The sequence below is a fragment of the Pelecanus crispus genome, chromosome 2, assembly GCF_030463565.1.
Source record: "Pelecanus crispus isolate bPelCri1 chromosome 2, bPelCri1.pri, whole genome shotgun sequence".
Lineage (NCBI taxonomy): Eukaryota > Metazoa > Chordata > Aves > Pelecaniformes > Pelecanidae > Pelecanus > Pelecanus crispus.
The window spans coordinates 117,882,355-117,909,930 of record NC_134644.1 but is presented as its reverse complement, the minus strand read 5'-3'; the positions used below and the strand labels follow the sequence as shown (position 1 = coordinate 117,909,930).

Below are 27,576 nucleotides of genomic sequence, written 5' to 3'. Positions count from 1 at the left end.
GGCCATATATGTTTCTGGGTCTGGTACATGGCTCCTCTGTCACCTGTTCCAGTGTGGCCATCACAAATGATTGTGTTGGCTTTGGTGGTGAAAGACTGGCCCAGACTCTGGTGCCGTCACGCTGTTGGCACCCAGGCTTGGTGCTGGGTGCTGGAAAGGTGTGAGTGTGCAGGGGACACACCCGTGGGAGGCTCTCGTGTTGTAAGCAGGACCGGTGCACCAAGATGCTCCTGTCAACTTGGCAGCAATTTGTTTCACCACGGGTATCAAAGTGTGGAACAGCTGGATCCTAATAATCCACAAAGATATCAAATCAGCCTGTCTGTTCCCAACAGACTTCATTACGCTCAAAGCTTTGGATGCAAGACAAACATAATTCCTGTGCTTGTAATTATTATCCATGGAACTGTGGAGGTAGCTCTGACTAGGTCTGCATGTTTTGATTTACATTAGGTAAAACAGACTCCTTCCCTGGGGACCTACTTTGATGCAAGGGAAAGGCTGATATGACCTGGTGATAGCGAGAGCTATGCCAAAAGAAGTATTAAGTCCTGGAAGGACCATCCAAAGTGAACAGATCAAAGATTAATGGATAAATAAAAACCAGCTTCTGGTCATCCGAGGTGGTGTTTATGTAATAGTCGGGGGGGGAAAAAGTAAAAAAAAAAAAAAATACTGAAATACAGCATAACTGTTATAATAGACAGAATAGTAGACAAGGATAACAGAAACTTATTTGTGCCTTAGGATACCTGACAGGGTGAGAAGCATTTGTTTTCAGACAAGATGCTAACACATTAGAAAGTCAGCACCTTACTAGGCAAAGTAAAAATATTCCTTTAAACTGCATAATAATAATAAGTGCATAATAATAATTTGACCAGAAGTCAAATGCTTTCCTGGCAGAATTTTGTTGCCGCTAGGGAAGAAATGACGATGTTGTTTCCTTTCATGCACACATTCATTGTGTTGTGTTTTTTTGGTTAGGGTTTTTTTTTTTTTGTAACCTCAACCCCAAGAGGTTTAGTGCATTTTAATTTCTTTTTAAGTAGGTCACTGGTTTTCCTTTTCCGCATTGCCCTCCTTCTGAAACAACATGTAGTCTAAACCTTTATATATTATCTTTAGAATAGAACAAAAAAAGTTCTGCAGAAATTTCAAATCTACTCTAGCAATTCTACTGTATTCCACTTTAACCTCACCCACTCAATACCCACCAGGCTGTTCTCAAGTTCTTGCCTTTCCATCTGCTAGTCCTTCACAGAAAAGGATTCAGGAGGAAGGCATCCCAGAAAGATGAAAGCTGCATACCACGGAAAAAAGGAAACTTGTTCTTAAAGAGTATGGCAAGGCAACGCAAATTGTTACTAAAGCTGTCACCATTTTGGTCATGCATGATCTTTGTAAAAAGCCGGTAACACACTGACCGTCAGGAGCTAAAGAGTAAACAGCCTAAAACTCCATCCCATGATGTCCTTCCTGCATTTATCTTCACTGAAGATTACAGCTGCCTCTCTTGCAACCCCACAGAAGACCTGCAGAACTTGGTAATACAATAACCCACAAAATGTCAAAAGAATTATTTAGCCAGCATGAAGTGGGGAGAGACTGCGGTGAGGGACTGACAAGAATTACAGTACATTCAGGAGGTAACTGTGTAGAGAGGGTTTCATCTCTGATTGCTTGCCTGAAAGGCAGAAAGATTGCATTGGTAATTTTTTTGCTTGGGATGCTAGAGGCTGCAACATCCCTGGTTGCATTTGGTCAGCACCCTGAAGCCCAGCTTATGAATCAAGGGCCATGCCACAGGGACTGCTGTGTTACTTGGAGCTTATGAAAGCCAGTAGAGCAACATGCAGACTCCCATCTCTGCCAGTACAAGATGTGAGGTTCACAGGCACTGTGGGAGGAAGACATAAATAATAAATGAGCTAAATAATGAAGACTAGCTGTACCTAATTATAGCTCTAGCTGCCCTTTTGAATAAAGACAGTTCAAAGCTGCTGCAAAAAGATGCTGATCCCTTTTTTGAATGGTGTTTGAACTTCATGGATGATTAACATGGGAAAGTCAGGAGATGCCAATGGAAGTCACACCGGCCTTTCATAGCCTTGTTGAAGAGAGCAGCAGTGTCTCTTACAGCAGTTTATTTACACATCAAAATATTCTTAAGTTTAATTAATATTTGGCCTGACTACAGAAGCAATGTAAGAAGTAAAATTAAACAGTGTAGACTATTTGGAAGCTGTTTTTCCTTATAGCTTTTGGTACCTGACTGGGGAGACTAACTTAGGAAAATAGCTCTTCAGGTTCTGTACATAGTCAGGAGTCAGTTAACTACAGAATGAGTGCAAGTTCCTATCCTGGGCATTTAAGTGTCTAATGCTGAGTGTGTGAATGCATTTACCTCCTCCCCACACTCTATTAATAGTTTCATTGAGAAGAATTTGTTCCTAGTGCCCTTCCCGTGCTGCAAACCAGGGATTATGAATGCCTAATCACTGGGAACTAAATTTCTCTCAGACTGGGGGAAAAACATGGTCCATGGAATAGGAGCCCAGGTTATAGGTTAGTGGACTTGTGTTCTTTTCCAGCTCTTGGTGATTTCTTGTGATTGACTGGTGGTCAGTCCACATCTGCCTCACATTTTCCTATCTGTAAAATAAATATAATAATTCCTAATCACATTCTAAAAGAGGTCTTCATCTCTGGATAACAAAGTCTTAATTATAGACCAACTACGATTATTTCATTCCCAGCACAAATATCTATCTGTATGGGCATATTTAAGTTATTATTACATTTCTTAATAATGTGAGTAGCAGAAATAAAGGACAGTTTAAATTAATATTCTTCCTAAATTTTAAGTGCATTTCCACTTTCATACATAATATGAAATGTATGTCCACATAAAGGTGAAATTTAAACTGTCACAGTATATTGAAACAACTGCATTTGTAGAAAGTACAAATCTAACCAAAGGACTCATAAAATTCTACAATGCCTTTGTGCAAATAGCAAACACCATTAAGATGTTTTTCATCATATCTTATTCTATCAGTGGAATAATGTTCCATATTACTGTATAGGCTTGCTCGTTAGACCTCAGTAATGCTAACGCAACATCTGGGAACACAAGCAACATGTAGGCATGTTGAATAAAGTGCAGTGTGTCATAAAAGAAGTACATTGTAAAGAAAAAACATGTCATGTGTTGCTAATCTGTAATGCCATCTGTATACAGAACAGCCTCTATCATGAAGGAATGCCAACAAGTCATCTTTGAATTTAAGCACAGATTACTTCTATAATTAAATATATATCAAACTTTATGATATAACCCAAAATAACTGGCTAAACCATGTATCAATATTTTACCGAGTTCATGTCTCCACAGCTAATGCAAAACTTCCTCTTATTCATTTAGTGGGCGTTGTATAAAGGATGCCAAGGTTACAAGCATTTTATCTGCAGTAGGTACATAATACTGCTTCAGCTTATTTTCATTGTCATTCTCCATCATTTACTGGTACTGCTACCATTTGCTTCAAGCAAACTGTAGAACAGAGAGGCAAATTTATCGTCTCCAGTACTCAAGGCAAAGTTATCATCAACAAAGAACTGAAATATATTTGTTGCACACAATGGGCTGTGAAAGCTCGTATTTCACAAATGAGTAGGCCAGTTCAGTTCAGTTCAGTTCAGTCCTCTCCCCTTCGGTGCAGCTACACCACTGTCCACCAGCACAGAAGATGTGGCCAGTTACCTGTGGCAGTGTCACGCTCCTTCTTTAGAAGCAACTTTTCAGATGCTGTAACACCTACTACACCTTCCAGGTTTCTCTGGTATAGTAAAGATGACTGTCATCCCAGCCAGGCTCCCCCTACAGCAGTATTCCCTGGCGTTCACTTCCAGTTTGGTTCTTGACTGTTATTCAGGGCTGTGGCTAAGTAATTGTGGGTTGGGTTTTTTTCCATGTTCCATGTGCCTTCTCATTTTCCTTCCAGTCTCTACCCTTCTGCAGTTATGTCTCTGAAGAAAAACGTTCTGCAGAAGTGGTTCCATGTACAACCTCAACACTAACCAGTCATCTTTTGTTGGAAGAGTTCCTTCTATGGTGCTAATAAATATGCATTCTAATATTTACAGTTCTCCGTTGAGCGTGTTAAACGAGCAGGCAGTTCATTGCCTGCTTTGTCTCTTCTTCGCTTACAGAAATGGGTCTCAGATCATACTTTACACTAATTCTGCACTGCAGTACATGTAATTTTTTGATTAATTAAATCTAATCTATCACAAGGACAGCAACACTTTTTCAGCTGAAACAATCCTGAGTATATAAGCCAGTTTTTTGTACAATGTTGCAATGCAAAGATTGCAACTGAGAATGTTTTGTTTTCCAATGTTTTTAGGTCTTAATTATTTAATATGGTCTCTTCTGTTTGTCCCCTGTGTTTTCGCACTTCCTAAAATAGATCACTGTACTGGTGTAAAAATGAGCATACTAATGTATAATGCTGAGGTTCCAGAAAGATCTTAATAGCCTTTTCTTTTTCTTTTTTACATAGTTGATGGCAGAACTGATTGAAGGTGTTTTAATGTGATAAGAATTCTGTGATACCATTTGATAGTATTTATGTTCTCTCCAGATGACCTGTTTTCAGAAGAATCTCTTCAAATGGCTTGCCAACATTCACAGTCCCTACACTGCAAATTACTTACTATTTATATTACTTAATGTTAGAGCATGTATCATAAAATAATTAAAATTGAATGTTTTCAAGTATGATTGGTTAATATTGCTTGTACTGCTACGGCTGGAAGTACTACTTTTGAATGTCAGAAAATACACAGCGAGTGCCTGTACATGAATAATGGATTGAAGATTAATGACAGCCAATTTGTTTATTTTTGTATTTCAAGATGGAGAGCAATGTAACAGTCATTAAATATCCCTAGTGTATTCCCATTTAAAACAAAAGCCTGAAAGCAATTATTTGGCGTAATGCACACTAACAAAGAAATCCAAGGGCACAGTAAATAACTATTTGACTGCAAGAATAATTCTCTAGCCTACCTTTGCAGAAAACAATAGTATTCTCCATCTCTCCCTTACTAGCCCATGCCATTAGAGCTTGCGAGGCTGCTGGGGACAGGGTGCGAGGTTACAGAGAGAGGCGGCCTGGCCATTTCTCCCACCTGCCCTATCGGAGACACAGGCACCAGTACGTCGCCTGCTGCATTTCCAGACCCTTATCAAAAGAGAAAACACAGGGAGCCTCGTCCTCCTTCGCGTGGCTTCCCTTACTGGTGGGTCACACCGGAAAAGGAGTTGTCTGAGATCACTGTGGTCCATAAAAGACCCTGTGAGGAATCACCGGTGGTTCGAGGGGTTCTCTGCACGTGCTTTGCGGTGCTGCATCAGGCCCGGCGTGGGCAGGACCTCAGCACTTCAGCGCACGTGGAAGGCAGAACGCACAAAGCCAATGGGCCGGCCTGCGGATCACTGCAGATACTGGACTCCCATTCGAGGCCACACTCTTTCCAATTTATTTTTTTAGTATTGTCATCTGATAAATAGACTAAGTTGAAACTACAAATGCTTTCAAATGCCTTTTTTTTTCCTTTGTCTAGTAACACGTTTATGAAGTCCAACTGAAAAATGCATATTAGGCTAACTTACATACTTAATAAATTACCATGACTACATATTTTATAGTAAACAAATGAATGTTTCTGAATTTATCTGTGCAGGAACAGTCCCTGAATCTAATTCTACATGGCCTTTGCTATTCTCAGACTGTACGCCTAGGGCAGATTCTCAACAGGACATAAAAATTTGGCTTAGCGACGGGATCTGTAATTTGTGCTTGAACATCACTGCACCATTATGGTTGCTCTGCTTTAGGCACTCTTTTAAGTGTTTTAAGAATTCATCTCAGGGTAGTATACAAGCACAGAAATGAGGTTTATAAGCAACTAAATAATTAGTGAAAACAAATCAATGAAAATATCAAATACTGGTAGCAGCACTTAAATTACAAATGCTGGTAGTAGCTCTCAGCATTAAGGAAATGAAGAATAAGGAGCAGGAAAACAACCACTGACTACAGTAAACCCAAATGTAAAAGGCAGTAATCTAACCAGAGAGCTAGCACCACATCTTACCTGATTTGTGCAAAGGAAAGGTATTCTGTTGAAAGGACATTAATTCAGTAACAGTTACCAAATATATACGTGCAAACACATACATAGGGGTATATCTGTGAATATGTATATATGCAACTAGCTGAAAGAGTAATAATCTAAGTATCTTAAACTGGTTTTTAATTGCATTGCTTGGCATTTTGGGCTTTGTCTAGAGCTCTCTGTTAGGGTGCAGCAGGGCTCCTGTGGTGCCACAGACACAGGTTGCTTTACAGGAGCCCTCCAGATCCAACTACGCAGGCAGAGACACTGTGGTTCTGCCGAACCCGGCCTTTTGCCCCGACAAGTGCCCGGATGGATCATGGTACCGGTACGAATCCATAATGCGGTCATGAAATCTTTTTTGATAAAATTCAGTTTGCTCTAGCGTAGTTAATCCTGCCTTTTGAGCAAACCGAAATGAAGTAAAAAAGGGTCTGTCGACCCAAATAAGCAGATGAAAAATAAGGTAACGTTTTGGATGAAGGAAAACACTGTAAGGAAGGATGCATTTTTGTTTTATCACGTATTTACTACAAGTAGTTGATACTCACAGTGTTGCCTAGCAGATCGCCACAATTTTTGCAAAAATGAAATATACGTGGATAGATTTTCACCGTGCACTGCATGAATTTAATAAGGCTGCATCACTGAAAGCCAGGGTAAACGAGAGGGTGGGGAGTGCAAGGGGAGATTCCTCCTCAGGGAGGAGGATACGGTAAGAGATGTTGGAACATCAGCTGATGCTTTGCAAATCTGTGATGCTGAGTGCTCATTGGTATAAAATACTTCATTCTTTGTTGTTATTTGAAAAATGGGAATTTATTTTCCAGAGAAAAAGATACATTTGCATTCCTCATTGGAAGACCTGAATGATAAGGGGTCTACAGAAGGATGGATCTGTGACCAATGTTTCTAACAAGCTGTTGCATCCAAGGAAGAGCCTGTTACTTAGATTTTCTTTAGTTCCAGTATTGTAGTGTACTGACTGAATTATACCCTAAAATGAGAATGTTTATCAAAGGCCAAGAAGACAATCATATGTTTAGTCTTGTTTTTTCAAATCAAGGGAGGTCAAAATATGGATGCAAGCAGTTCAAACATTAAATACCCTGATCAGCAAAACTGTGTAGAAAGGAGGAAAAGAGAGGGCCAAAAAACCCTCACCATTTTCTGCAATTTTCCTCTATTTATTCACAGAATCATAGAATGCTTTGGGTTGGAAAGGACCTTTACAGATCATCTAGCCCAACCCCCCTGCAGTGCGCAGGGACAGCTTTAACTCGATCAGGTTGCTCAGAGCCCCAGCCAACCTGACCTGGAATGTTTCTAGGGATGAGGCCTGCACTACCCCTCTGGGCAACCTGTGCCAGTGCTTCACCACCCTCATGGTAAAAAATTTCTTCCTTATATCCAGTCTAAATCTACCCTCCTTTAGTTTAAAACCATTACTCCTTGTTCTGTCACAACAGGCCTTGCTAAAAAGATTCTCCCTATCCTTCCTGTAGGCCCCCTTTAAGCACTGAAAGGCCGCAATAAGGTCTCCCCGCAGCCTTCTCTTCTCCAGGCTGAACAACCCCAACTCTCTCAGCCTGGCCTCATAGGAGAGGTGCTCCAGCCCTCAGATCATTTTGGTGGCCCTCCTCTGGACCCGCTCCAGCAGGTCCATGTCCTTCTTGTGCTGAGGGCCCCAGAGCTGGACACAGTACTCATTACTACAGACACTTGCTCCCAAAAGGATTTGTTTCTTCACCCCCGATTTATGTCACAAAAGGTTAAAGGTCACTGAAAATTCTCATACAGATCTTGCGGTTTGCTCACGTTACTCCACACCAACCTCGCAGGTCTGACAGGGCAGGAATTCAACACCTGCAAGGCGGGGGCAGTCTGGATGACCCCTCCTTCCAGAACAGGCACTCACGACACCTGCGGGCGGAGGAAAGTGACCGCCAACCCACTCGTTTGGCACGGGCGGCCGTCACGAGGGCAGGCACAAACCGCCGCCCGCCAACGGCCGCCCGCCAACGGCCTCAACCGCCGGCGGCGCGCTCCTGCCGAGGCGGCAGGCTCGCGGGGCGGGCGGGCGGGCGCGCGCGCAGCCGGGCGTGGCCGGCGCATGCGCGGGGCGGGTCTCCTTGCCGCTGCGCGGAGGGCGAGCCTAGGCCTCAAGGAGAGGGATAGGGGGAGGGGGACGGGGGTCGCCGCTGCCTTCTGCCGCCGGCGCCATGTTCCTCTGCGCTCCCCTGCGGGCCGGGGCCGCACGCTCGGTAAGGGGGAAGGCCGCTGCTGCTGCGGCGACGCGGTCTGTCCCCGCCGGTCCGGGCAGCGCGCCCGCTCGGCTGGAGAAGGCCGCGGGAGAGGAGGGAGGCCGCGGCGCGGAGAGGGGTGGGAGGTCGGTGCTGGTCTCGCAGCGGGGCACGGCCTCGGGGAACAAAGGCCCGGCGCAGCCGGTGGAAGGGCGTCGCTGCCCGGGTGTCTCCCTCGCCCTCGGGGCCCCGGCGCTTGCCGGAGCTGCCTGACGTGCTCCACAGCCGCGCTGCCTGCGTCAAGTGAAAAAGGCGTCAGCAGTAACTGCTCGGTGCTTATTGTGGGTTATTGAGAAGCTTCCCAAGTGGAAATAAAATTTCCGACTTGCCTGTGTGCGTAGGACCAGCTATTGGAAGGAAGCCCATTAATTTGTTTTTCAGTCCTGAGTCAACTCTTCACACCAATTGAAATCCTTTAGGCGTCTGCAAAAAATGGGGGCTCCTCGTATTTCTTCTTCAAGTCTGGGATTTACAGGTGTAGTTCTTGAAAACAGAACAGTATCTTTGGATAGAATAAAGGGTTTTCATCTGAAGTGCTTCCTCTTGAAGCAACACTGCATATGCATTGTATTTACTTAGCGTTTAGTATAGTTTATACCAGAGCATCACATCCTCATTTATATGCTCCTTTCAGCATTGTCTGCAGAATTTCAGTTGTGTTTGCATGCTCTACTTACACTTTAAGCCTTTTGCTTAAATTTTACATGCTGTCTGGCTCACTGAGAACACCCACATTGGCATGCCATGCAGTTCATTTGATGTGCTTCATGTCAGTTGATAAAGACAACAGTCTGAGAGTGTCCTGGAAAAGGTGGCACTCAGGAACAGTCTGCAGTCCACAGAGTTATCCGTGTATCCCAGAGTTCATTTTGGCCTCTGACACAGATGAATTGTTTTCTTGGCTGCTACTTTCGCATGAGCCAGAAGAGGGGAGCGAAGAGGAAATGGATGCATGCAACATAATACACATAACTGCGTAGTAAATCCAGTGCTTCCTGGAAGGACTGATCATATGACAGGGAAAACTGCAGCCGTTGTGTGAAACTACATTGCAGGTGAAACTACATGATCTGCTGCTGAAAAGATCGAGCTGATCAGGTTGCTCTTGCAGAAGAGCAGGGACTGTAGTCCCCTGGTGCTTAGACTTGGATTTCAGATCTGGCCCCGTGACTGTGTTTTTGCTAGTTTGGTGCCGATACACGTGAAGTCCCACAAATTTTATATAGTAACAGAAATTAAGTAATTAAGGAGGGCTTTTTTCTTTTTTTAAATATGCTATACTTCTACTTTAAGAAATATCAAAATTGAGCTAGAATTCAATATAAAAATTAATATAAAATTAAATTTATTACAGAGTGATTACTTATGACAAGACAATATTATCAAATGATCTTAGTAGATTTGTAGAGTCTAGAAATCTTGATCTGTCTTGGCATGACGGATCCAGACAGAGCATACGGAGACTAGCTGAACAGAACTTGTATATGGGTCTGTGCTCTGTTGATATTTCAGATTTGTGTTTACTTTACGCTTGTCCTCTTGTGCCTGATCTCACTGTTCAGTTGGATAAGAGCTGAAGAAGCATGTAAATGCACACTAGAGAAAAACCTCGGTAGTAATGGTAGTTTCTGCAAACGTTAAATTTAAAGCACATATATAACATAACAAACTGGAAAACTCTTCATGAAATATTTGATGAGAATTTGTATTCAAGGCATTTAAATTCAGCTATGGCAGAGTATTATCTGTTTGACGTTAAAGCCTTTAACTTCTGCATTGTCTGAAAGGGTCAAGGTGAGTTAAGAGATTTGCTCTCCTAATAGTACAGGAGGGCCCTTAACAGTCTCTTTTTGACTTAATTTAAATTATTAGTGATGACAGTAGAATTAATGGTTTACAATTAGAATAGAAATCACGCTGGTTCTGAAAGCAGCCACTACAGTATGTAAATTATTAACTATTAATACTATCTACTTTGTTTGTAGATAAGGCAAATCCGATACTTACATAGAACAGCAGGGTGCAATGCCAGTGGAGGAACCTTATTTGTGGTAAGTAATTTTCTACTTTACTATAAGGGGGATGTGTAAGAAGAGCTTGGCATATGCTTTTTTAATCTGCCTAAAGCTTCTAACTTTTTATTAGAGTTGTGATGGAGTGTCAAAAGGTTTTATTTTAGGTTTTGGCGTTGTGTTTCTTTCCTTATGTAGTGAAAGCTCTTAGTAATGGTGATACTGTGTGACTGCAGATGAGACTTTGCTTAAACTTTATTTCGTTATAAGACAGTTCTTGTTTCCTGTTCTTATTGGAGTTAATTGAGTTTGTAATTGAAGCTCGTGAAACTTTTTGCAGGCGTAATTTCTTGATTTCTAAAATTTACTGCAGAATTACCCTTAGGTCCAAGTCTAGCCCTGTTTACTAGGATTTCAAAAGTGCAGTTCTTGTTCATATTATATAAGATACAGCATGTTATGTAATAATTCATAATTGAGGCCATTAGGCATTATCATAATATGTATCAATAGTAATAGTGATTGCAAAAAAGAAAAAGCCCTCGAATTTAAATGTGTAAAGCAGATGTGTTGTCTGTCTACCTCTGAAGAGAACCTGAAGCATCTTGAAGAGGTGTATTCTGTCCCATTCTGCTCCATTCAGAGCTTTATCTACTCTGCAGTTTAACAGCTGAATAATTTGGCATTGTTCCAACATTTGGTAGGGATCAGCACTTTGCTAGAGAATTGACCACATTGTTGAAAGCAGGTGCTCAGCATTTTTGGACAGGATTTTTGTTGTTGTTGTTTCCTTTCTGCAGCTGTCTCTACAGCTTTTCTCATAAGATTAAATTAATGGGATTACAGTACATGCTTTGTATGCTTTTCCAGAAACCTGAGCAGGCACTGATGATTTACAGAGCGAGAGCTGCATTCAAGGAATAGAGGAAACAGTGTAGGCTGACAGCTTTGGAAAAGTCAGCTGTAGTTTGAGGTTGGTGACGACAGGCAAAAGGTGTCTTTGGTACCCTAACGGATGCTGGTGCCTGGCATATGAAGCTAGATAGCTTTGTAAATTCTCCAGGTATTTTTCAAGATTTATGTAACTGTTTAAATTATTTGCTGGAGGGAGGAGGCTGAATATAGAGAAAAGGAAGTAGAAAAGTAAAGTTGTGTGTTTTAGTTAGCTACTTGTGGTTTACAGCTGTTTATTTAATAGCATCATTGACTTCTTTTATTTTTTATTCAGCAACAGATTTTTTGCTAGAAGAGCGTAGGGAATTGTTTTTGTGGAGGTTTGTTTTATGTGTGTGCTTGTTTGGTTTTGGGGTTTTTTTTTAATAGGGTAATACTTGTTCTTCTGTGAAGTAAAAGGCTATGGGAAGAAAAGAGTTGGATGTCATTTGTGCGTGTAATTATTTACCCTAACTACAACTAAAAACCTTCAGAGCAAATTTCAGATGTTATTTAACACAGCAAATTTCAGGGGAAACTCATCCTGCTGATTTGAGCTGAAGGCATTATTTTAATCAACACTAGGTGTTTGTATACAATCAGAAAATGGGACTTTTTTTCCTCCAGACTTCTGTAAAGGAAAAAACCCAATATAAAAAAAAAGTCTTAGTTTTCTGGAATATTACAAGCAGATGAAGTGTCAAAGGTTGTTGAAAACTACTTGTGGAGGAATAGCGGCCTTACCTGGGAGTAACTGTAACCTGTTGTGGTGGTCCTCTTTGTATGTCAGTTGACACACAAGTGTCTTGGTTTTATTTTGCAAAGCATATTGGTGGTGCTTGTTGCCCTTTCCATACATGAAATCTATATGTGAGGAAAGGAAATGCATACAGCATATTTGTTTTGTAACAGCGAGGGACAGGCTAGCAGGGGACCTGGTTGTCATAAAATCTAGTATTAAAAGGCAGTTCTGATTTGCATGCCTGTGCCTCCCTTTGCAAACTTTTTTCATGCAAGTTTTTTCCTTGCGTGTTATCAGAAACATACAGAAACAACTTCTACTGAAACTCCTTTTTATTCTCAAACAGACAAGAAGAGACTTTCAACCATTGAACTCAGTTTGGTACCATCACAGGCAGCTAGATCACGCTTCCAGAAAAAGTATATCACATTTAAAACTAGATAGTTTGCCCATAGTAACATAAGAGACCTGCTCCAAATCTGTCATATTTCCGATGGCTAGGGAAGGCCTGCTTTCAAAGATACTTTTATTCACAATGGTTACCTTTCTTTCCTTAAACATGTCTTCTCTATCTTTGACTTTTACCTGTCTTTAGCCTCCTTAACAGCTAGAACTTAACTTTTCTACTTTGTGGTTTTCAACACATGGACTGAGTTTCCTTAACACATCAACTGCCCTGATGTGGGCTTTGTCATAGGGCTGCACAGGGGTTCAGTACAGAAGGTTAGATAATTGCTATATTATAGTTTTAGTTATTTGTGAACATGGTCAGTGAAATACTTGGGCCCAAGAGCCCTTCCACCATTCTTTGAGAGGCTTATATCTTGAGTTCTGCTGCAATAGTCAATGTAGGGTACTTTCCCCTTGGAGAAGTAATAAATTTCTTTTCATTACTGATTTGATACGGACTCTTTAACAGGTTGTTGCTCTAGCCATCGTTTCCCCTGCAAACCACACAGTTCTCTCATTTTGGTTTACAGTGTTTTGGACTGGTGTTTACCAAGGGCATAGCTCAAGTTTCAGGCCAACTTTTTTGCAGTATATGTGAAAGCTAAATTATTCTAGTTATTATACTGCAATTCTTCAGTGCTCGTTAATAATTCTCTGTGTCAAGAAAGATGATTAGATCACTGAAAAAGAATAATAAATGGCCCAGGCTGGTGTAGCGAAAGGAATGCAAGATGAACATTCAGCAGCCTAGTACCTTCCATGGAAGAGTACAATCATCTGTGGGGACAGCATGGCTTGGGTAGGCCTTCGCAGTGCAGTTGTTCACACTCCAAGTAGGTTAGGCTGAATGCTGCAATGCAAATGTGATACAGTCAAGCCTATGCATGGAATGAAAACATACTGTGTTAAGACTTCAGGAAATTGGGGAGCACAAGAAGGGAATTGGGGGGAAAAATGTGCGGGTAGAATTTGACCTTGCTTTTCAACAAATTGCTATAGGTGGTACAGACATAATGGTTTGTACTTAAGTTTGTGTATGGAGGAAGTCTTAATATATTAGTTTCTCTTTATGAGCATCTCTGATATGAGAGAGCTGGGACTGTTAGAGAAGGCTGGGGGAGGCGGGAATCTTGTCAATGTCTGTAAATACCTAAAGGGAGGCTGCAAAGAGGACGGAGCCATGCTCTTTTCAGCAGTGCCCAGCGATAGGACCAGAGGGAATGGCCTCAGAGAACATCAGGGAACACTTTTTTTGACTGTGAGGGTGACCAAGCACTGGGAATAGGTTGCCCAGAGAGGTTGTGGAATCTCCTGCCTTGGAGATACTCAGAAGCAGCCACCTGGATGTGGTCCTGGGCAACCAGCTCTGGGTGTCCCTGCTTGAGCGGGAGCGGGGGGTTGGCCCAGGTGACCTCCAGAGGTCCCTTCCAACCTCAGCTATTCTGTGATGCAACGTAGTATTCCTTCCAGTACCACATCCTTAATTCTGGTCTTGTTCTGCAGAATCTATATCCTAAAAAAGGGCAGAAATGCACCAGTATCACTTAGGAGCAAATCAGCTCCTGTAAGTCTCAGATAAATGTGCTTCGTCAGACAAATGGAATACTAGGGAACATGGGATTGACAAATTCGTAACAGCTCAGTAGGCCTAGAACTCTGTAAGCTCTCAAAGAAAACAATCAGACTCTCCACAGCACAGAATTAGATGAAGCCCATTTAGGAAAATGGAAAACAAAAAAAGGTGACGTGATCTTATTTAGTGTTCACATGTACTGTAGCCTTTACAGTGTATCTTGGAGCCTTGCTGCACAGAACTGTGTGGCAAACTGTAGCTTCAGGTATAGTCTTTATTATTCCTCTTCATGTGTAGAGTATTTAAAGATACCAGTTTAGAGATGATACCCTGAAAAGAACAGCTGTTCTTAGACAAAGAGGGAGATTTTAATAAATCGAATACACTTACTTGCAAAATAAATTGAGATCAAGTACAATTGTAACTGTATCAGAGACCTATGGAAGGCAAAATAGCAGCCTGAAATAAAACAGGCATGCAGATTTGAGAAGGAAAAGTCAAGTTCTGGAAATACTTACCATGAATCATGGATTTGGTCTGTGCAGCTAAGACATAGAACAGGTCTGTAAGGGGAAAAAATTAAAAGTTGCGTAGTATTTCCAATCAGTTTTTCCTCCATTAGCCTCTTTTGAGAACTTTTGGTAGAAAACCCCCACCAACACTACACGCAAGGAGTCAGATCCTTTATCTGGAAGGGTCAGTCTAAAATAGTGGCAATTGTGTTCTAAAGGCTGTTTTATGTTGTCTTGTAGACCGCACAATAAGCAATAAATTCATACTTCATAAAATATTAGTGTGTTCAAAGGGAACTGGTTATCTTTTTGTAATTCCTGTTACTAGGGGAAAGTCATCCTTGGTGGAGAGGTAGATATTGACTGTACTTTGTATATTTGACTTGGAACTGTGGTAGGGGTACGTGCTCTCAAACTGATGGTGGCAGTAGTACTGTCTGTTCCAGGATATGGACAGGATAAGCAAAGGGAACCTCTCACTAGACCAACAGATGTAATTGAAGTTAAGTATTTGGCCTTTTGGTATTTCCATATTAAAATTTCTAAATCCAGGAATAGCTATGGACCATACATATTTTAAGTTGTGTACAATCTTTCTGTACAATCTTTCAGTATGTAAGTATCTTGCAGTGTGAAGATTTTTCATTAAATCCTTTGCTGCTTAATAATGCATTGTGTAAACTGTGAAATCACACTAGTTTACTTGAGAAAATTATCAAAGTGAAAGTCAACAGAGTAGGTTTCTTTCTCCTAAATACACTTTTAAAGCTTTTATTATTAGCTGGTTGTGGATTACTTTTAACATCAAGCCTCAAGTATAGCTTGCATTCTTCCCCAAACTTTCCATTTAATTTGCAACTTTCTTAATTTGAAAACTGTATAAAGTTTGGAATCAAACTTAGGTATGAGTATTTCAAGGATACCATAGATGAGCTGCTTAGAGATAACTGAAAATTTTGTGCAGGCAGTTTTTCTGGTGGATAAAGATTTTTGTCAGAACTAAGATTTTCTTACAGGAAAATGGCACTTTCTTCAAGACGTACAAATTTCTATTTTCTGACAATAGAAGAAGTAATTTCAATTTCACGTTTCCCTAGAAAACCACCTTAAAAATAATATGATAGAATACCTTATTTTGGAAATATTAATTGAAAATTCTGCTTCTTCCACTCTGATTCAGAATTGTATCTAAAACTAAAATATTGAAATCCATTACAAATCAAAAGAATATGTTAAAATGGGTTAATAATGTGTGTTTGAATGTGCAAACATTTTAGTTATATTGCAAGCTGCTTGATGAATTTTAATGTTTTTATAGTTACTGTCTCATGGGAAAAGAAAAAAAATGGGCTGTTGTTTTAGTCCCTGGTTGTTTATTAAGGTATTAACCAGAGGACTCATAATCTACCTGTGATGAGTTTGAACATAATTGCCAAACTGTATAAAGTGTTAAAAAAAAAAAAAAAGTATATTTTGGTAACACCACCATATTCCTCAAGAAATAATTTTTTAAATAGGAAATAACAGGAATAAGTAATTATTTTTAAGAGTGATGAAATAATTACCAATATTTTTGATAACTTTCCCAGAGATATTTAATCATTCATGATTGAGTACTAAGAAATTTTTATCTGGAATATATCAGTTTTATTCAAGCAACTCAACTGTAACTGTCTAATGAGAAGATATTTTACAACAGTAAATCCATCTTGAATAATTTCCTGACAACCCTATTTTTACATTTCTTCTTTTTCTTTTCCTGAAGCACAGAGATAGTCCTGAAAATAATCCAGATACACCATTTGAGTTCACACCTGAAAACCAAAAGGTATGCAGACAAAAAAAGTTAAATACGCTGACTTTGTCTTTAGGTCAGTACTGATATTTTTTCCCCTCTTTTCCTTTAAAAAGCGAATAGAAGCAATCATAAACAACTACCCAGGGGGACACAAGTCTGCAGCTGTCATGGCAGTACTTGATTTGGCCCAAAGACAGCATGGATGGTTGCCTATATCGGCTATGAACAAGGTATTTCATACTTGATTATCTTTCAAGCATGATTTCACTGTTTTCTTTAAATATCTTACTAGAATATTAGCATTTATGTATCAAAGCATACACGTGGCACAGAATTGTGAGAATTCCCTATGAGGGAATTTAAAAAATAAAAGGGAAAACTAACCCAGGGAATTCTGGGCTCTGTTGTTTACATAATGTTAGCCCATTGCTAGAAACTACAGACAGAACAAAACAAAAATTATATGATTTTATTTAGATAGGCTCTTTTCCCAGAATCATCCTGGAAGTAGGAACAGAAACTTGAGAAATTTTGCTCACTGCTGAATTTGCAGAAAGAAAAAAAGATAATGATGGTGGGGTTTTTCTCCTCTCAGATTAGTGGTACTAATTGCCAGGACTGTACTTAATCTCTAGGCCTCTAAAGACTTCTGCAAAGCAGCATGAGTGTAGTATGTGTCATGAGTGTTTTATAATGGCTCACAGCAAGTGCCCAGAAGACTTATCAAATTATGAAAATTGTTTCAAAATAAGCAAGTAAGCAACTACACTGCTCCAAAGTGATAGGTTGCATGACAGTAGTCAAATACCAAGAAATAAATAATTCCAGTTTATATTCGTGTGACTAAGTCTACCATATTTTGTGTTACAATCTGGCATATCATCAGTTTTAAAGTGAAAAGTTTTAAATTCAGTCAAGATATGCTAAATGGGGATTGTGAGCATTACAGAAATTACTGAAGGAGTTAAGTGCACCTTTAGAGAAAGGCAACTTACTGTGTCTGTTACTGTTTCTACAGTGTGGCATAAAGCCTCAAATTGCCTTTAATACTGAATGGGAAAAGTATTTTTGTTTATTTACTCTTAAGTTTTGGATTGATACTATGTTTAAAACAATCTTTAAGATTTTTAAGAGAAAAAACATTTTCTGTGGTTTGTTATTTGCTTGCTGTAGAGACTGGAACATAAAACAGTTACACTTTTGAAAACAGAGCCAGTTCTCAACCTGAGCAGTTTGCCAGGGTTCCAGGTTAATGAGGTCAGAGGGACTTACACCAGAACTGGCTCCATGGAGATCATGCTTCATTCCATATTTATTAGCTGTGACGCCAATCTGCAGATGTAGCAGTGGTGTTTCTAAGGCCAGCCCTGGTGCGTCACAGAACCCGAGGCAGACCTGCTGTATCTGAATTAGGTGAGCGTAGTACCGGTCTGTAAGTATTCCCTTACCAAAAGGCTTACGTGGGTTAGTGCGGGCAGATGTGTACAAGTTCGTTCATACAGCAAAAGAGCAGAAGTGCAGTATGAGCTGGAGCTGACAATGAAAGCTGGAACCCAGCTGACTCCTCACGTCTAGGCTTGTGTATGATGCTAGATGCTGGAGGGAACTGACTCAAGCTCCTTGCTGTGCTGATCCATGGCTTAGTGGAGTTTGTGCTCGAGCAGGGTGAATCCAATCAGGTGTCTTTTCTTGGCACTTGAATACAGCTGTGCTTTGATACCCATCTCCTCCCTCTTTATCTGTCACTGCAGAGAGAGGACAGGTGACTTTATTGAAATGGTTTGTTAAATGCCTTTACTGACGCCCTGTGAGAATTCAATATGGTGTCTCTTTTCCCCTTGTTACAGGTTGCTGAAATTTTAGAAATGCCTCCCATGAGAGTGTATGAAGTAGCAACCTTCTATACAATGTATAATCGCAAACCTGTTGGCAAATACCATATTCAGGTCTGCACTACCACGCCTTGCATGCTGCGAGACTCTGATAGTATTTTAGAAGCCATTAAGAAGAAGCTTGGTATGACACAAATTTGTGATACACTTTTTGTAATTTTTTTTACCTTTGTTTAATGATACTGAAGTAAAATTTTTTCATATGGTGGGGATAGAGCAGTAGTATTGAAAATATGGAGTGAAATCATTGGAGAATAGGCACTAAATACTTCAAATTTCAGATTTGGCATTTATTCTTTATTTTTTAAAGATTTCATTACAGTAGAGCAGAAAAGGCCATTGTCTGGAGTGCAATTTAGTGGTCTTAAAGTGGTTTTAAAGGCAATTTGTCGGGAAATGCATTATTCTAGTATGACGCTTGGACTGAGACAGTAAGCCCTATCCCATATATAGGAGAGGACTCTGAATGCTATGGCACTGTTTTATATGCAAAATAAGATTTTTTTTTTTTTTTTTTTTTACTTGAGGGTTTTTTACTTAAGTAAGATGATAGAATCATAGAATGGTTTGGGTTGGAAGGGACCTTAAAGATCATCTAGTTCCAACCTCCGCTGCCATGGGCAGGGACACCTTCTACTAGATCAAGTTGCTCAAAGCCCCATACAGCCTGGCCTTGAACGCTTCCAGGAATGGGGCATCCACAGCTTCTCTGGGCAACCTGGTCCAGTGTCTTACCACCCTCACAGTAAAGAATTCCTTCCTAATATCTAATCTAAATCTACCTTCTTTCAGTTTAAAACCATTACTCCTTGTCCTAGCACTACTCTCCCTGATGAAGAATCCCTCCCCATGTTTCCCGTAGACCCCCTTTAGGTACTGGTAGGCTGCTATAAGGTCTCCCCAGAGCCTTTTCTCTTCTAGGCTAAACAACCCCAACTCTCTCAGCCTGTCCTCGTAGGAGAGGTGCTCCAGGCCCGCCGATCATCTTTGTGGCCCTCCTCTGGACCCACTCAAGCAGGTTCATGTCTGTCTTATGTTGGCGGCCCCAGAGCTGGACGCAGTACTCCAGGTGGGGTCTCATGAGAGCCAAGCAGAGGCACAGAATCACCTCCCTCGACCTGCTGGCCACGCTTCTTTTGATGCAGCCCAGGATACGGTTGGCCTTATGGGCTGTGAGTGCACATTGCTGGCTCATGTCCAGCTTTTCATCCACGAGTATCCCCAAGTCCTTCTCTGCAGGGCTGCTCTCAGTCCACTCGTCGCCCAGCCTGTATCCAGGTTTGGGATTGCCCCAACCCGGGTGCTGGACCTTGCACTTGGCCTTGTTGAACTTCGTGAGGTTCGCACAGGCCCGCCTTTCTGGCCTGTCAAGGTCTCTCTGGATGGCAAACATGATGTTAACCTAACTTATGAATGCTCCATGGAAAAAGTCAATTGTGAGTGCTGCATCCTATGAGATGTAAGGAGAACCCATGGGGTTTGTGTGTGGGTTGTTTTTTTTTTTTTCCTCCTTGTTGGGTGGTTATGGGGAGAAAAGGGGATAAGATCAGCAACTAACAACTCTTCCCCTTCTATGAAGTCATGAGCTGTGCTAACACTTCCTGAGAACCACTGTGATAAGAGCTGCAGAACAGTTGTTTATTATCTTGCATTTCATTGTATTCTGTTGTCTGGAAAAGGCACATCTAGATGAAATCTGTCTTGGCTTGTTACTGCAAAGATAGCTTAATTTTAACTGAAACTCTTAGCTTGAGAAATCAAAGCATTAAGGATGATTGTGTAGCTCTTAATGAGACACAGGCCTTACTTAGACTTTTATTAGGTTTTTTTCCCCTTCTAATAACTCTGGAAGAAAACTGTTTTTCAGCATTCTTCCTTCCATGGAGTATTTTGTCAAGATCAGACTCTGAGATGTTATTTTGGCTAACCTGCCCTTTGTATCTGTCGCTTGAACAATAATGTGTCATGGAAGTGAAGTATGTGTACGGAGTTGTTCAAGAAATAAGCCTTTGTGTATAAACTTGGAAGATGCATATGAATTTGTAGCTAATCATGTTAATGCTTGGATCTTTGTTAATGTGGGAATTCAGTACTCCACACTGTACAGTAATGCATTTCATATCAGCACATGAAAGCGATGTTTTCCCTATTTTTTCAATCTGTTGTATTGATTACTGAAAATGCTCCTGAGTAGAGCTGTTCTGTTTCTTAAAACTGTCGTTTCATGGTTATTTTTCAGTTAATCATACCTGTAAATGAGGTCTCAAAAATGTATCCAAAGACTGACTTCACAGTTTATTAGAATCTTTTGTTTAATGGAAACATTTTGGACTCATTTAAGAGGATTTAACTATGCAGATGTTTTTAAGGCCAAAATACAAGTAATGAGAAGCCTACGGAGTACTTAACACTCGTGCTTTATTAATCTTGTTCAGTAACTATTGCTGAACCTAATATTCTTTATTGGTTTAGGTATAAAAGTTGGGGAAACAACACCTGATAAACTCTTCACCCTGATAGAAGTGGAATGTTTAGGTGCTTGTGTAAATGCACCGATGGTACAAATAAATGACAATTACTATGTAAGTATTACATTCCCTTTTAAAAGATTAAACTTATTTGCTGGGTTACCTGTATTTTCACTTGTTCCAGATTCTGAAGTTTTGGTCAGTTACTTCAAATTCCTATTGGTAGGGACAATTTATAACCTAGAGCATCTTCTAGTTTCTTGGCCTCTTCCTAGAACACTTCATCTGTATGACAGTGTATCTGTGTGTCTTTCCTTCCAGTTACTGTCTTGATTTATACAAGTGGAATGATGCATTTTTGTGATAGTGGTCTGCCCATAAATCTGGAATTTTTAAATAGGTATTTGATAAGCTTTTAAAAGCACTTTAAAGCAATCTGTTGGAAAGTGTGAACTGGTTTAACACTGTTTTTGAACTTTTAGACTTCTGAATTATGACTCACTTGGATGCTATCAGACCAAAGGAATTAATGTATTAACTGAATCCAGATTTAAAAAAAAAAAAAATTGAAAATATTTTCTTTTGTTACCACAATCTCATTATTTTTTTAAGAACTGTTCTCTTGAATTGTACCCGCAATTTTTTTTTGTTACAGCTGACACCATTTTGCAGAATGTGCAGTGGCACATGTATAGTGGGTAGGCAGAGATCCAGCTCACTAATATGCCAAGGAAGCTGAGAACAGAAACCTGTTATAGATGACCCACATCAACATTGTTAGTTTCAACATAATTTCTGCAACAATATGTAAAATAAAAATTTTAACATTAAAATGACAGTAGGCTTTTTAATTTTCCTAATTCTTTGAACCAGTATGTGTGTTAATGGACAGGATCAAAATGACCTATGCTAGGATGACACCTAAGAAAGCCACTATATGATGGATTTTGAATGCTGCAATTAGCATAATTGCTGACTTTTTCTGTTTTGTCAATGATCTGATTTTTTTTTGTTTGTTTGTTTTTTTACAGGAAGATTTGACACCCAAAGATATTGAAGACATAATTGATGAGCTAAAGGCTGGCAAAGTTCCCAAACCTGGCCCAAGGTATGGTGTATTTGCATAATAATGGCCCACTACTTGAAGGCTGATCCTTTAGAGAAACTACATTCCTGTTCCAGTGATTGGAGTTCACAACCTACAGCTAAAAAGCATTAATTACTGAAGAGAATGGCATGCATTCAGTGCCTTTCTATATATTCAAAGCCGAAAAAGAACTGGAAAGAACTGAGAAGAGAATTTTTCATGTTGTTGATGACTGACTAGAGGAGCATAAAATGTGAAAATGTCAATTCTGATTTGGCTTTAGTACCTAATAGGGGAATGACACCACCTGTTGGATTTTTTGTCTAGATTATGTAAATCAACAAATGCCTGATGTTTGGTTGGGTTGTTTATTTCTGACAAAACCCAGAAAGATCACAAGTTTGTGAAAGGGTTATTATTTCTGAACTTTTCTTATCTGTTATTTCCGATTGTTCTTTGTTAGCCCAACTATAGATAGTTATAGTTTGTGTGAATGGAGGAATTAATTTGACTTGGGTGTGTTACCTATTCCTGTTGTTTCTATAATGATTTTTTTGAAAACAAGAACAATAATCTTAAAACAGTTAGTTTCCAAACACAGGGAAGCATCTTTAACAAAAATATGACTGATACAACTGGATGCTGCCTTTGGTATTACTGGGATCAACATCACTTTTTTCTGGCCAACCTATAAATAAATAAACAAGAAAACTAGTGGTCCTGTCTTGCATTTCAGTTATGAAACTATTTGTCACTACTTGAATTTGGAATACTTTTGATTTAAGAGTAGAATCTTGCATTTCTGAAGGATGAACAGGAAGAATGAAAGAAAAAAAGTTACTTCAGCCTTAAGTCAGATTTGTAACTGTCTTCTATCCAGTGATTAAACAGTATCTGAGGTTATAACAATACCAGGAATGAAAAAAAAAACTGCTTTCATTTTTCAGGAGTGGACGTTTTTCTTGTGAGCCAGCTGGTGGCCTTACTTCTCTGACTGAACCACCCAAAGGACCAGGTTTTGGAGTTCGAGCTGACCTCTAAGGAATTTTGTAATGTAAGATGAACTGTCTGAAAATAATAAAGTAACTTTAATCTCAGTAAAATTATGTATCTTCTAGTACTCTTTTAAAAAATGAAGAAAGCCACAGCAATTAGACTATCTAATTTACCATGGTTTTAACTACTGCAAAGCATAATCATAAGTCTAGGTTATAAGAAAAGTGGTTCTGTAGACTGTAAAGTGACTCACTGAAAGAGTCCGTTTATAATCACCGAGAGATGAAAGTTGCATCTTTCGATCTGTCATTGAAAATACTTGCAACTTTTTCTAAGGTTCTCTGAAGAAGCAACAAAACTAACTAAATTACAAGTCTGGCAAATGCACAAGGAAACAAACTGAAAGGAGATTACCTGACAAAACTTCATCGCATGTTACTTTTAATTGCAATTTAAAAACAAAAACAAACAGGAAAGGAGATCCAAGCTGTGTTGTGCAACAAAAAATAAAATAAAAATCTGGTAGGTTCAGTAAGAAGTAGTTCTTCTTGAGTCTTAATTCTTCTTGCTACCATTCAGTGACCAGGAAAAATGTGAAGATTATCTTTTTATCATGTTACAGAAAAAAAACCCCAAATACCAGTAGTACTCTACTAAAAGAATGAACAGCAACAAGAAACCACTTCCTGTACAAACTTATTCAATACAGCTAAGGTATGCAGTTGGGGGAAGACAGAATATACCAAAACAGTTTAGTATTTGGCTAAGTGTAATATATGAAACTAGTTACTTGATTCATGGATCCTTCTTTGACCTTACTGCTGGGGATCAGCTACTTTTCAGAACTAATCTGTGTGAAATTGAGGTATTTCTCCTGATATAAAAGAAGTTGAAGATTTTTTTTTTTTAAATTGACTGCATATTGACACTTAATACATATGCTTGTAAAATTCATCAAATGCTTTATATATATACACAGATACATTTCAACGTAAATTAGGAAATGTGAACGTGCCAGTCATGTGAGACCATATCGTGTCTGCCTCTTCTAAAATCTGCCGTGGAACTTGCATTCTTATTACAATTAATGTGACAGATGGAGTATTTATATTTTATTCTATATTGTATTTAGTTGGTTTTGATATTCTGATTAACAGTACTTCCCTAAACTATTCTCCCTCTTCTGAGCCAAATTTTGTATCTATGGATTTCCCTGCATCATTATTATCTCACAGAGTCTGTTTATGCCCCACCTTTACTTTGGTAGGCTCTGTGAAGTTCCTTGATGTATTGTTAAACAAGTAATGTTACTGTTGGTAGTTCTGAGAGCAAAATATGTATGTATATCACTTGTATGTAAAACTCTCTCTCCCTTCTACACTACTAGATTTATAAAATGAAATAATGGAATTGCATACAAATGGGAAAGTAAATTTGGTAAATAAATACAAGTCATGAGTGAAGCAGTCACATAATACGCATGAAAAAAATCTTGTATGTAAGTGGTACAGAACACTGTGCATATGAGAAAATAGTATGTGGACTGAAAGTTACTATCTGTAACTTACAGTTACTATCTGTAACTTAAAGTTGCTGAATGCTCTTCTGAAAGGTCACTCCAGTGTTTGTAACAGCCACACGCCTTGTAGCAGGCCGGGCATCTGGTACTATGTGGCACTTCCCTAGAGACATAAAATGAGACAGACAGCACATTACATTCTGATGCAAAGACAGGCTCATTTTAAGATACCAGTCTGTAACTAAGCTGTTTGCTTGACTCTAACAACAAAGCTGTATTCTAGTTCATATAGGATTACCTTATACTAACCTAGTATCAAAGCAGGCGACTATTTTTAAAGTATACGTTGAATATAAATGAGGATTTTGCATGTGTTACAGAACTGTCATGTGCTAAAATTATTCATGGTTTTCTATGCAACAGTGAAACCGCTGGGATTGCATAATTGTGTTGCAGGGAAACATAGTTTTGGACCTGCCAAGTTTGAAACTTCCAAGTATACAGAAACAAAGCTCTAGAATGCCAGTCTCCTCCTGTTGGTAAAGCTGGACAGGAGAATTTGTTGCCTTGTCCCACTTTTCTCCCCTATTCATTCCATCTGTACGTGAAAATCTTGATGTCTGTCTCGTGAGCAGAATATGGGCCACAACAGCTTCCCATTTGTGGGAGATCATGTTAGTGATGTTCCACAGACATCAGTCATTTTGATGCAACACGTAACAGTCTGCCAATCACTTGACTAGAAAAGGATAATTTATGTTATCCTTATTGCATGGTACAAATCTGATACACCACTGTTTAAATTGAATACTGTAGGGCATCTGTAGGACTGTGAAATATTTGAAGAGAAATAAGCAAATAACCATTATGCTTTTCTCTCATCTTACCCACTTCATTCATCAATTATATGAGGCTTTATGGTCCTGGTGTTTACATCAAAAAAGTTTGGCAGTCATTATATTAAGAAAAATGATTAAAGAAAAAATTCCCATCTTGTGTTATTTCAGGTTTTGTTGAAATTTGAACATTTGAAACTTAAAACATCTCAACTAGAGATACAGATTCTGCAATATTTTACATGTAGCTGTTCACTATATATAAAATTATTTTTGCAATGATAACTTATGCAGGATTGTGATGAGGATTAACAAGGTGGAAGAATTCTAGAATAGTGTAAGAATTAATATATCTGAGTTCTCTTTTCTGTTCTTGAATAGCTGCAGATAATACCCTGTGCTTGCTTTTACTAGTATTGAATATTTTAGGTAACAAATACTAACAGGACATAATTGCCATTATTCTCAATAGCAGAAGGTTACTAATAGTAATTCTGGGCAGCTGACACTAACTTGTCAAATAATTAAACATTTTTAATTCTGCAGTTTCAGTCTACTGGTTAATATCTTGGACTGTGCGAGTACTGGGTGGTAAATTAAATGAAAAGTGAGTTAACTAGAGCAACAGCCAGTATAGTTCTTAAACTGGTAATGCAACGGTAATGGAACTGAATCTGTCTTTTCAGTGTTCTTGTTTGCCCCTCTTCTTGAATGAGGGAAAAATGAAAGAACATGCTATATTAATTCTCCAAATGTAAAAGCAGAAGAAAAGAAAGTAAAAGAAAGCCCTTTAACTGGGGAGGAAAAAAAAGACTACCTAGAGGAGATTTTAAGAAAAATAGGTACAGTCTTGGGAAAGGAAATGAGATTTAGAACATGGAAGCACGCAAAGAATCCAGTGGACTGAGAGAGTGGGTGGTGGTGGTTCTTTTCCTTTGGTAAAGATGGAAGAATGTTTGGAGTAATAGGAAACTCCACTAGATACCCAATGATGCATTCGATGTTGGATAACGGAAAGGATTTCCATGACCTCCACGCATGGCTAGAAAAATGTTACCTGGAACCATGTTCTGTCATGAAATAGGAAGCAGCAATGAAATTCAGTTCCATCTGCACAGTGTGGTAGCTGGGCTCGCTGGCTGACCTGCTGGTTACCTACCCGAGGCTAGTGCCTGTGCTTTCACCAGCGTGACATTTTGCAGGTTCTTAGGATAAAGTTCTTGGGTTTAGGTTTTTGTACTGCAGTCTGAGATTTTCAGTCATTCAATTACTAGATTGAATTCAGCGATGACACAGTTCACCCAGATGCCATGCATGTTTGTCTTAAGACTATTTCACACAGCTGATAATGCAAGATGTTGGCAGATCAAGGGAAGCACTATGCACGCCAACACAGTGCAGCTACAAAGGCATTTTGCAGCTGTGCTATGTAAAAGGAGGGGCTTCTGGAGACAAGGGGAAGAAACTAATGTAGGGGTAGCAATTAGCAATTAACTGACGGATCCTTTTTGTTAGTCCAAACAGTAGTTCTTACAAAAGTCTTAAAGAACTGTATTTTTTAGTTACTGATAGGTATTATCAAATCTTAACATCTGCTGCAAGAAGGTGTTGCTCATGAGACTCCTTCCCCGTTATCTCAGCTGCTGGTTGTGAGCACCTGCCAACACAGACTGAAATCCTGCACGCTACTGGTGCTGATGCACGAGGATCAGAATGCTGTATTACAGTGCTGCACTACGCCTGTCATTTTTTTAGGTGGTGAATCATCAGTATCATCCCTATATAGTACTCTGAGGAGAAAAAAAAAATACTCTGCCTTGGGAAGTGGTTCCTACTCCACTTAGGCTGGCAGTCAAGTAGCCTGTCTACTCTTCAATCTGCTTGCCACCTCAAGTGATGGCCTCTGTAATCAACCTGACATGAAAGAATATGAAGTGAAGGCAACTCCCTTTGTTACGTGGTCACGGGTGCCACCATACCTGCTCCTGGTCAGCTGATGGTACTCGAGCTACACTCACAGAATCAAATGAAAATGAAGGCAGTTGCTTTACAACACAAATGATCTGTACTGGCATTTGTACAATAAGGCTCTGAAAGCAAGTGAGAGAAGTTGGCCTAAACAATAAGATGTTGTGCACGATGGGGACATTTGAAGTATGTGATGCCGTTCTCTACCCACGCTGGAACATGAAGGGGCGGAGATCAGAACATAGGGGAAGTCCACACAATTAGATGGCCTTAATCAAAGTAATCTTTTAATTCTGAA

General features: G+C 39.6%; 1 protein-coding gene across 1 annotated transcript; it reads left to right on the top strand.

Annotated features, from left to right (window-relative positions):
* The first annotated feature begins 8,353 nt into the window (after nt 1-8,353).
* Nucleotides 8,354-23,473, top strand: NDUFV2 (NADH:ubiquinone oxidoreductase core subunit V2). Its single transcript, XM_075705655.1, has 9 exons — nt 8,354-8,453; nt 10,478-10,543; nt 16,480-16,542; nt 16,626-16,742; nt 18,360-18,528; nt 20,877-20,986; nt 21,904-21,980; nt 22,907-23,013; nt 23,292-23,473. The coding sequence occupies exons 1-8, from the start codon at nt 8,412-8,414 to the stop codon at nt 22,998-23,000; spliced, it is 738 nt and encodes a 245-aa protein (XP_075561770.1). The 5' UTR covers nt 8,354-8,411; the 3' UTR covers nt 23,001-23,013; nt 23,292-23,473.
* The last annotated feature ends 4,103 nt before the right edge of the window (nt 23,474-27,576 follow it).